The 12,413-nt window shown below is 35.8% G+C and overlaps 1 protein-coding gene across 1 annotated transcript; it reads left to right on the forward strand.

Annotated features, from left to right (window-relative positions):
- The first annotated feature begins 1,949 nt into the window (after positions 1-1,949).
- Positions 1,950-2,597, forward strand: LOC126616976 (uncharacterized). The gene has a single exon (XM_050285074.1). It carries the CDS (start codon positions 1,950-1,952, stop codon positions 2,595-2,597), a length of 648 nt encoding a protein of 215 aa, XP_050141031.1.
- Positions 2,598-12,413: the final 9,816 nt, after the last annotated feature.

Here is a 12,413-nt window from a genome sequence, read left to right on the forward strand (position 1 = left end):
GGGGCTTGCACTCGATTCATGAAGCAACAGAGGGAGGTCCACCCCATGTGAAGGAGACAGAACCAAAAAACTCAAAAGTGATGCAATAGCAGCAGTTGGATTTACCAACGGTCTATTGTTGGGTTTAATTCGAGGTGGTTTAGTAGTTGTGACAAATCTATATTGAGCCCTTGTTCCTTTTTGGTGTCTCAAAATTATAAACATAGAGTTGTCCGTCTTTGCTAAAGAGAAAAAGGAGAGAGAGTGCTTCTATCATCACATCCTTCGCAAGCGGCCGTTGGATTTCCAACAGTAAAAAAATATAAAAACAATTGGTGTTGTGCCACATGGTGCATTGTGGTGCGTCAAATTCTAAAAATTTGAACGGCTAGGATTAATCCAACTCTAAAAAAATTCAAAAAAATCTAAAAAATCTCCATTTAAAAAAAAAATTATTAAAAAAAACTTACAAAGTTCATACTTAAAAAATCTTACAAAGTTCAATATACATGCAATTTAAACATTATTTTTGTTGTTGTAAACAAACGATATTATCTTTTAAAGAGGTGGGGGTGTAGGCTAAGCCTCACAATGAGCTAGTAACAATGTGGTTCAATTTCACATTTGGTAAGAATCAAACCTAAGGCCTTTCAATTACAAGTGAAGAAGAATACGACTAGTATGTATTACTAAGTGACAATTAAACATTTAAACTTAAACAAAAATCTAAGGCGAAAATGTCATGTAGGAATAAGACAAAGAAAATATTGTAAAAATTAAAATATATATTTGTGAATAGTAATTGCTCTTGCCCTTGCCTTCCTTCTTCCAAACTTGTAGACTTGCACAAGGGGAATTGAAGTGAATAATACGAACAATTTTGATGCCCTTCCCTTCCAATTGTCATTGCCCTCCACCAATAGATGAAAATGCTCTTAGGTCTAGTTTTGAGATTTTAATGCCTACACTAGAGCGACAACAGAAAAGCCTTGAGTATTTTGTTTTCACTTTTTTGGGAATGGAATTAAATCTTGATTATTTTGTTTTGACTCTTATAGCAGTCAATGAAATAAAAAAATCTTGATTATTTTGATGGATAATGCTAGAGAAGCTAAATTTATAGACCATATTTTGTAAACTAACCGAGCCCATAGAGTTAGCCAGACCTGATTCTTCAAAAGTAGATGGACAATCATACTCCAGACACTTTGAAGCTCCTGGGAAATGGCCTTGCCTTGGCTTCTTTGGGAATAGCAGAATGACCACAACAGCTGAAGTGCAAAGGATGTTCCGCTGGACCCTGCGATCATCGAGAAGACGGATTCTAACTCTGCAAAGGAGGTTCCTGTCTGGAAGACGGACTCCAACTCTAAATCAAGGGCTTAGCAGGTTGTGCTTCTTATCTAAGTTTTGCGCATGATTCGTATTTGGACATGCAACTAGCACAATCGGAGTTTATTTTAGGGACAAGAAAACTTCAATTCAAGATAGCTTTAGGACCAAGAAAGCATCGTAGTGTTATTAAAGGCCCCATCCGGTTACTATTTAAATGAGGCCGAAAAAGTAAACTTCAATAATGGCTAATTTTAAAGAAAACTAATGAAAAAAGCTTGAAAACTAATTTTAAAGATAAAATAAAGGGTAAAGTGAATGGTATCATGATTGACTTTTTAGTGTAAAAGTGTGGTTTTTCGTTAAAGTGAACAATACTGGGAGTTTTTCGTTAATGTTTCCTTAATTTTAATCAATTCCCAATCCGGAAAGGAAAAGGATTCCTAGACAAATAAGGAAATCTGGTCCGCCACGTCCTATTCGATTTGGGTTTTCCTAATTTAACCCTAATTCATCTCACTATGAATCCCTGACCCAAAATAAATAAATAAATAAACTCACACAGAATCTCTATATATTCCTCCACCCTCGTAAGTTCACACCTCAAATTGTCAAGTTCTCTTACGTGCCTCGACAACATGAAGCTCATCGAGAACTTGAGGCTTAGGCTTTTCAACGGGGCTTTCGACTCCTCAAAATGCGACAAAACAACAGTGTTGGCAGTGGATAGGATATGCAAGTTAAGGAAGAGGAAAGAGGAGGACATTGTGAAGATGAGGAACAAAATTTCTGCTCTCTTGCAGTGTGGTCAAGACCCAATAAATAAAACTTGCACATCTCGTATTTTGATCGAAGATCTGATAAGAGAAGAAAACATTTTGGAGGCGTACGTGTTGATCAAGGGTTTTTGTAACTTAGTTAGTGGTAGGCTCTCAGTTATTCAAGTGCAGAGGGAATGCCCCGAAAATTTAAAACAAGCGATTAGTAGTTTAATTTTTGCAGCTAAAAAATGCTTCCACGAGATAACAGAATTATTGGCAATTGAGAAATTTTTTAAGAAGTATGGAAGTGATTTTGTGCTTGCGGCTACTCAAACCAACTGTGTTACTCCCGTGATGGTTGAGAAGCTCTCAAATAGAAACTCTACAGACGAAGAAATAGAGAAGATTATTCAGCAAATAGCCAAGCCATGCAATAAAAATGGAGAACAAGCGTGGAACTGTCATCCCACCTCACCATACTTATATGATGGTATTGCGTACAATGCTTTTATCAATTATAAGTGAAGAAATTGTAGTATCCAATTTGGAGTAGTTTACTCTCTGAAAAAGAAATTGGTGGTTTACTATAATGTAGCTAGGAATCATGTATGACAGGAGTTCTTGTTACTTTTTTATTTTACTTTACTTTATTTTAAATTTTTAGTTTAGATTAATGTTTTCTTACCATCTAAATATATCACAATTTCATACCAACTTATACAGAAATTGAAGTGGACTAACACATCAATTTAAAAAAGATCTTGTACTAGCAGAGGTGAATAATCACATTAATTAAAAGAATAATCTTAAAAAAAAAAAAAAAAAAAAAGGAGACCATTGGTGGCAAACCACGATTATCCATCTCTTTCGGGGGACGAGAAGACTCACAGAGGCATTTTAGCTCTTTTTGTTTTCTTAAGAAATTGATGAAACCCTAATGTTCACGTTTTCTAGGCTCATAGTTGCCTCCTCCTTCCTCTCACCTCTCCATCGCCATTTTGCTTTTCCAACGACTGATGGTACCCCTCCACCTCTGCCGACAACTAATCAAACCTCCACAATCACAAGTGAGAGGCTCAGGGTAAGAAGACAGTTCGTCCCAAAGATCTTTGAGTTTGGTGTAGTATGCGAAGATTGATTGCTGTCCCTGGCGGCATTAGCCAATTTCTTGTTGAATATGATAAATCCTTGAATTATTGCCTTTTAAGAATCAATCCTCAAGATCCTTCTGTTCGCCCCCTCAATTCGTCATGGGTCTCGCGGGCATTTCAGAAATTTACTCGAACAATAAACTGGTGGGTGCGAGCGTGCCACTACTAGATGTCGTTAATAGATGGGATTTGAATGATTGAGATTGCGCCTGAGTACGACTTCTAACAAGAGATTGTGCCATTAAGAGGGAGTGACTCAAATCAAGGTTCTTTCTTTGCCATAAAGATAAGGACTTCACTTATGTGGAGAAATGTAACAATATGTAAATGGCAGGTTTGCTGGAAGTGTAAATGACTGAGGAAAGTAAATGACTGGTATTGTAGATTGCTTGTAAATCAAATGATTGGAAATGAGTTGTACATAAATGTAATTATTTAAAGTACAAAACATTATAAGTACAAAGGGATGCCAAATACAAGGTTCGAGCTTGTTCCCAAGGGATTGGGCAAGTTGCTCTAGTCTTGTGGCAATTTCTAGTGGTTTGGGGAATGGCTTTGAAGGTTGTAAATAAAAATACAAAGGAGATCGATACTACCGAGTGAGCAGCAAAACAAAAAACAAGGAAAGTAAAGGGTGCTTGGCTAAAAGTAAATGTTTACAAGGAAATTGAGGAGCTGATTTGAGTAGAGTTGATTGAATGGTTGAGTGTCCATAATCATTTTGCCTCTGCTTCTTTTTATAGAGAACTAAGAGAGACTCACTGGTTTAGAACATTGAACCTGTGGAGAGAACTCCACTGCCAGCTTACACATGAAATAATATTAAAAGAGGCCAACTCACATTTCCACCACATGTCTAATAATCCTACTTGCAATAGATTAATATTTAAAAGAAGCAAGTTGGCTTCTTTCCTCCACATGTCCATCTCCCAAGTCTACCAACATCCTTACTCACAATAAAGCCATTGCTTCATACCATGTGGAGAAACATTCCCACATGCAACTTTTGGTATATTTGCACACTAGTCCCCCAAAATATCATATTTTGGCTTTTAAACCCAATTAAGTAAAATTGTGCATATTTTAGGTGCAAACACCTTCCACACGGCAATCGCGGTTTGCAGTAGAGTTTACTACCAACAATAGTATTATGCACTAATTGCAAGGTCCACAAGAGTACCATGTTGTTGCATCTTTGCCAAATGGGAAATTTTGCATCGGACATGGATCCTCTCCGGATCCACTGGTCCTAATCCACCAAGTCACATCATTCGGGCCATTGAAATTTGATCCAACAGCTAAAGTTATTATAACTTTTAGAGTATGCCCCTGTTTGTAGCCGTTGAATTAAATTTTAATGACCCGGATGATTTAACTTGGTGGATTAGGACCAATGGATCCAGAGAGGATCCGTGTCCTTTTGCATCGGTGGTTGCAGGAGCTTTAATTAAGGGTTCTTTAGAGAAAGGCCCTTGAAACTCCTATTTTCCAAACAAAAACCCACATAATAGTAAATATTCAAATAAACCCCAAAATTCAAATACACTACCATGTAGACAAATATGTAACCAATTATTACAACATATTTACAAGTTATGCCACAAAACCCTAATTGTCAATAAATATTATTACTCACCCTAATTATGATTAGCAATTAACCCCATATGGAAAAGTTTCCTTTCTTGTATCATAAATATTAGTAACATGTGTATATATATATATATACTAATTTATCCATATTTATAAACAATTATGGGTACATTTTTCGTATGAAAAAAGAAAATCCTTTGTATAATCAGTTATTTTCCATCAAATAATAGTGTTTGATAAAAAAACAAACCAATTAATATTCTTTATGTTGTAGGTAAATTATTTTACATAGATTATTACATACATTAGACCTTTTTTATTTGTTATTATATATGCGTGTTAAAAATAATTTATCTATATTTATATGTAAAATATAAATAAATTAATTTTGAATCAAATAGCATTTATTTTGTTGGTAAATTAAAGTTGTAGTTACATTATTTTGGTCAAGTTAAATAGTGCCTAAATTATTTCATAAAAACTAAACCAAGACAAATTATCGCCATTAAAATGAAACAGTAGATACATTATTTTTTTTATTTGATTAAACAATAGGTAAATTATTTGGGTTGGTGCGATTCAATGCAGTTCACCTTCTCATACATTTCATCGTACCATATCAATCACCAAACTCATTTCCACCCGTCCATTCACTCATTATGTCGAACAACACCCATCTCAATGTCCATTTAACGCACATTTAAAAGTCCTTGCAACCAACATTCGGCCGAGACGTGTTCCTTTCCTTGGTCCCCGGTCACATTGGAAAAAATCAAATCACAGCACAACCAAAATCAGAAAGACCAAGAGATCTATAAACCCACAGACCGATCGCCGCGTGGCCGGGATGGATTTTGAGACCAACAGGAGATGGCGGTGGCCAATCAATGTGTGACAAGCAGTACCATGCAAACAGTGAGCTAATGGTGGATGGAGGTGTGGGAGGGATATACAAATAACGGCAAGTAATTGGAGGAGCGTAACGGCAAAGGTGGTGGACAGAGTGCAATTCCGTTAACGGATGTGATGAAGAGCACGCAGGACAACCGCCGTGTGGTAACAATATTGTTGACGGCTCTGCGACCGTGTGGGAAGCTTTGCAACTAGACCAAAATGTTGTGTTTGCAGACGTTATTTGGTCCATGGCCTAACCAGTTGATTTGGATGGATTACCACACGTACTCAAGTAAATAAGGGAAATATATGATGCCAAAAAGTACTGTTTGGATCATGAACGTGGAGCAATCCCACAATCAGCTAGTCTTTCCACTAGCCTTTGTAAAAGGTATTTTGTGCAGAGAGCTTAAATTAATGACAATTGCATCCATTTAGGGCTTGTTTGATGCGTAAGATTAGAATGAATTGAACAATGCATAAAATTAAAGGTATATTTAAAGTAGAGGTGAATGGTTTTCTTTTATTTTGAGGGGATTAGACATGAAAGAAAAAACGTATTTCTTGTAATATCCCATGAATTTGGGGGAACTAGAATGGATAACCTTTCATAATGAGTAACTCATTTTCTAACTTCAAGTTGGATACAATTTTCATTTATTCCTGTAAAATGTGTACTTTAAATATAGGGGTTATTCAATCCAGTCCAATCATAGACAATAAGTGAAGTGAAGCTTTTACATTCTACTCTCATCAACTCTAACTTGCATAAAAACCGACTTCATTACCGTTGAGATTCTTCTTAATCCCTCTCAGCATTATTGAAGATCCAATTGCAATTTTTTTCATAACCTATGAGTTTAGGTTGCCTTGGATACCAATTTTGTTTTTATCTCTTAGTTTTTGCTTTTTGTGGTTTATATATGAGCAAAGTAAGTGGAGGAAAGAAGAAATGAGGAAGGTTGGTGGGATGCATGGAGAGAATACAAAATAGGCTTATTATACAAAATGGTTCCTGAGATTTGCATGATCAATAGAAATGGTTCCTGAGATTTAAAATCAATAGAAATGGTCCCTGAGATTGTCCACCATCCATGATTTTGGTCCTTCCGTTAAAAACTATCTTTAGGCAATTTTCAAAGCTTCGTAACTTAATCGATTCTTAACCAAATTCGACCCATAATATATCAAAATGAAGATAAGAAAGTGTAGAACAAGATTATACCTATTTGGAAGCCCACTGATTGGCAGAGATGGCTGAAAAATAGACTAAAAGGTGACTAGTCGGCGGGAAAACTGGAAAACACACCGGAAACTGGGTAAACTTTAAACGTTCATAACTTCTTCAATACTTAACGAAATCGAGTGATTCAAAAACGAAACTCATACTTCTCGACGAGAAAAAGAGAATTGTACCTTTTTCAAAGGCTAACTCTCCGTGTTTTGGTCGGACAACGGCTCAAAAGTGACTAACCGTTTTCGAGTTAGCCACTATTAAGAAGTTTTCCGGCCAAACCACAGTGATTTAACAGTAAAAAAAGATACCATTCTCTTCATCTCGTCGAGAAGTATGATTTTCATTTTTGAATCACTCGATTTTGTTGAGTATTGAAGATATTATGAACGTTTAAAGTTTACCCAGTTTCCGGCGAGTTTTCAAGTTTTGTCGTGGACCAGTCACCTTTCAGGCTATTTTTCGGCCATCTCTGGCAATCAGTGGGCTTCCAAATAGGTATAATCTTGTTCTATACATTCTTATCTTCATTTTGATATATTATGGATCGAATTTGGTTAAGAATCGATTGAGTTACGAAGCTTTGAAAATTGCCCAAAGAGAACAGAATGACCAAAATCATGGATGGTGGATAATCTCACGGACCATTTCTATTGATTTTAAATCTCAGAGACCATTTATATTGATCATGCAAATATCAGGAACGATTTTGTATAATAACCCTAAAGAATAATGAATCAAACAAAACAAAAAAGGTTCTAACGTAAAAAGTCCCGTAAACTTTTTTATTCTGTATATGTTAGTATACGTCGAGAGATTCACGAATCAAAATAATTATAATGCCTAGTCCAGGTAATACAAGTGGAAGTGGTATTCAACTAATGGGTATAATGACCAATAAATCCATAATCCAACCCTTGATTTATTCATATACACACTTGGCATACGTGATAGTCAACACCAACCGAAGAAAAATTAACCGGGGACTTGATTACATGGCCAATATGTACTGAAACTCAAAATCATATGGCATTTTCTCAACAGTGGTAGTAATCTTGCCACTGCCAATTTGACCCCTGAAGCAATCCACCATTGATTTTCTCAATGACCCAGATGTTGGTAACTGGTGGCAAACCCACTGAACTAGTGAGTCCACATCCACAGCAAAATCAAGCATGTTTCCTAGCAGTAGTTTTGGGAACACAATTTTCTTTGAGCTGGTCACCACAGTTGATGCTTGCAGGTATTTTTTAAATTTTTAATCAATTTTATTGTTATACTTCACATGTCTAACTATGTTTCCCACACATTAAAAAATTATTCTTAAAACATAAAAAGAAAATTTTATTTGAACTCATACAACCTCACTTTACACCCAACTTAAATCTTAATTGTGAATTGTCTTCTTAGCCTTATTGTGTAATTACCATCAAGTACAAGATGAAATAAACATAAAAATAAAAATTTACCAATAAACCCACATTCAATAATCACACCCTTACAATCACGCAATAATTCTCTTACGTTCAGTTTTGGTTAAAACCCTAAGACGTTGTCAAAGAGAAAAATAAGCTCTTTTTGACAAATGAATGATAATTTTGAAGTTTTAAATTCTCCAAATAAAGTATGAATCAATTTATGTTAATTTTTTTTATTTGATTTCAATTCTTTATTTTTAGGCTTTAGAAGCAATTTTATAATGCCTGCAAATAGGCTTAAAATCAAGGATAATAAAGGTGGACGATGTATTTATTGGTATTTTGTTTCTCTGCCACCACATGTTCTAGTTTTTTCAAAGATCCATATATATGGCTAATCATCTTTACCAAGGATCACCTTGGAGACAAGTTTTAGTGGTAGTGTCCCTATAAATTTATGCCATAACTGAATCTTTCTTGTTAAGAGGGAATAGCCATCACTCGAAGAGAAAATTGAAATCAAATAATTGAACTGGGTAATTATATTTGGTAAAATCTCATTGAAACAATAACTTGCTCAGAGCATCATGTGCGAAAAAAAACCCACACGATAACCCAATCCAATTTTCTCACAATTCTCCACTAATTCAACCTTTAAGTGACTACACTCTGTACGATTAGAAAATGCTAAATTTCTACAAACTTAAAAACATTTTGAATACCTCAACGCTTGGGTTGGTTAGGTGAAGAAAACGAGCAATGCGAAATATGCAACAAAAGAAGGATTAAACACGAGACAAAATGTAATATATATTGTTCTCCTTACATTTGAATGAGTTGTAGAAAATTGATTTTGTGTTTTTATTTTATCAATGGGTTTAAAGATAAACTTACATATTGAATTGGGTTTGTGAGAGTAGTTTGGGTAGTAAATTTGGATTTAGAGAGATATTGATGGTTTAATTAAAATTGATATGGGTGCAGTAGTGGATCCATAATTTCAACCTTGGGTAGTCCTAGTATAAAATATTCAAGGATTTTGTAGACGGAAATAGTGCGCAACGTGCAAAATATTTTTCTCTATTTTTTAAATGAAATATTTTGTCGAGTACTTTCTGTATATATGAACGGTCTTGTTTTGTTCTTTGAAGATTAAAAGTTTTGTAAAATTTTCAGTGTCAATTTTTCTTGACATCTAATAACTTGAAAAGTCTTTCTTGAGAGCGAGTAAATTAAAGGTTTTTTTTTTTTTGAATTTTTTTTATTAAGATACTCTTAACTTGAAAGGGGTTCTTTCTTTTGAGATATTAATAATTAAGAGGTGAAGTCATACTAATAATTTAAAAGGTTAAAAAACATATTTAGCATATAATACTTATGCAGAGGATAGAAAAAAGGGCGAACGGAAAAATTGGGATAGAGAAAAAATATTTAAATAGAAGATGGTGGGTCCAAATTAGAAAAGGAATAGAAAGAAAGCAAAACGACAACGTTTCTTAAAAGTAAAAGAGCAGGGTGCAAAAGCACAACCCTTCTTCTTTATTTTGCCAGTTTTGCAACTCAAGCTTTTCGGCGAATAAAACCCAACGAATGGTGGCTCTTATATCTACTATGTTATCCTATTAATTCACTATAATTTATCCTATCGAGTCCTTCATAGAGCTCTGCCTAGGGTTCAGGGTGGTCCTCCTAGATTCTTCATAAGCATTTCTTCGATGTGTGGAGGGTCTAGGACCACCCCAGTCCTTATATAGATATGCCCCTGTATGAGTGTAGAGAGTAAATTTGATGTAGAAATAGGTCATATGGATTCACCTCATCGACCTCGATTTCGAAGGCACAAGCTTTGGGCGCGGCTTATCTCTGACGACGAACTCGTTGATCGCTTCATCTTCAACAATGACCTCGTCGACTGGGTCATCTCCATCATCTTATTCTCCTTCACTACTTCGCAATCGCCATAGGTGTGGCTTTGAAGATGTTGATTTGGCTTTGGCTTCGGCTTGCCTTCTCTTCGACTGGGTGATTTCCGCCATGGCTGCTTCGTAATCTTCGTCATCTTCTTCTGTATTACTTTTTATATTAGAGAAATTAGGGATTTGTCTTGCAGTGAGAGAGGGGAGATTCATTGTGCAAATTGTAGATTCATCTGGCATCTTTGGGGATTCTTCATGATTCATCTTTATGCCATTTCATGGATCTACAGGCAACAAGTTAAGAAGAAAAAAAACAAACATAGCAAGATGGATTAAAATTTTAGTTTTTTTTTTTAATTCATTGAATTTAGAAGATGATTGGTGTCTGAGTTGGTATTTAAATTAGGGAACTCTAACGAAAAACTCCCGGCATTGTTCACTTTAACGAAAAACCATATTTTTGCACTAAAAAGTCAATCTTGGTACTATTCACTTTACCCTTTATTTTGTCCTTATCATTAAAACTTAAAGTTTTCAAGCCATTTTCATTAGTTTTCCTTTTAAATTAAGAGTAAATTACATAGTAGCCCCTCAGGTTTGAGGTCAATTACAACCCCATACAACAACTTTAAAACATTTCACTTTCATACATCCAGTACCATTTTATTTCAAAATAACACCTCCGTTAGATTTTCCATCCATTAGTCTGTTAAATGCTGACGTGGCTGCCACATTTGTGCTGATGAGGCTGCCACGTGGCAAAAAAAATAATTTTTTAATTTTTTTTAATCTAATCTTCTAAATATTAAAAAAAAAAAAAACTTGAAAACGCAGAACCCCCCCCTCTCTTCTTCCTCTCTGTTTCTTCTTCTCCGCCCACTCTTTCTTTTCTCCCTCTCTGCTCTCTGCTATCCTTTTTCACTTTTTCTTCAGCCTTCCTCCCCTCTCTCTCTCTCTTCTCGGTGCGGCATCGTTCCGTGGTTTGAGATTAACCATTCAAAAATCAGAACTTTGACCGCATTCGTAAGCACCACAAACCCACCAACCAAGCACTGAAAAAATTCAAAATTTGAATACATACCTCGTTGTTAGAGCCGACCGACGAGAGGAGCACTGGGTCCGGGTTTTTTTGGGGGGGGAGAGGGGAGAGGTTTCGGATCTGGGTTTGTTTGGGGGGGGGGGGAAGTTTTCTGGGTTTGGTTGCAGATTTTTTGGGGGTGGATGTTTCCAGGTTTGCTTGCGGCGTCGGGGGGGAAGAAGAGAGGTTGCAGCGCGTGAGGGGGGGGGTATGTGGGTTTGTATGCAGAGAGCAGAGAGGGAGAAAAGAAAGAGTGGTTGGTGTTTTTCTGTGTTGGGCGGAGAAGAAGAAACAGATAGAGGGAGAAGAGAGGTGGGGGGGTTTCTGCATTTTCAAGTTTTTTTTTTTTTTTTAATATTTAGAAGATTAGATTAAAAAAAATTAAAAAATTATTTTTTTTTGCCACGTGGCAGCCTCATCAGCACAAATGTGGCAGCCATGTCAGCATTTAACAGACTAATGGATGGAAAATCTAACGGAGGTGTTATTTTGAAATAAAATGGTATTGGATGTATGAAAGTGAAATGTTTTAAAGTTGTTGTATGGGGTTGTAATTGACCTCAAACCTGAGGGGCTACTATGTAATTTACTCTTAAATTAATGAAAAAAATGTTGATTAATTTCAGGATCTGAGTTCTCTAAAATAAGTGTGATGCCGGTTTTCTGAAATAAGTATGATTGTTGGCTTGGCAGTTCATGAGTTCAATTAGAAGTTTTCATAAGAAAAAAATTAAAAATAAAAATTTAGTCCTAACTAGTCCGATACTGTACCAAATGTTTCACAATTCTAGTATTGCTTAATCCAAGCCAAGCCAATTCAATTTAGAAACTAATTCAGTCCGAGATAGTCTTGGTACAACAATTGCATTTTTATAGTACTTCTTAGTCCATGCCAAGTCAATCCAAATTAATTCCTTAAACTAATTTAGTCTGAGATAATCCGATACAACAAACTCATCCTAAAATCACTGCTCTCATCATCCAATCGGTCCCCCCCCCCCCTCCCGCTATCATGCGCCGTTGTAGTTGGCTCGCACAATAGACATGCGCCAACCACATC

Source organism: Malus sylvestris, chromosome 3 (assembly GCF_916048215.2).
Source record: "Malus sylvestris chromosome 3, drMalSylv7.2, whole genome shotgun sequence".
In the NCBI taxonomy this organism is placed as follows: domain Eukaryota; kingdom Viridiplantae; phylum Streptophyta; class Magnoliopsida; order Rosales; family Rosaceae; genus Malus; species Malus sylvestris.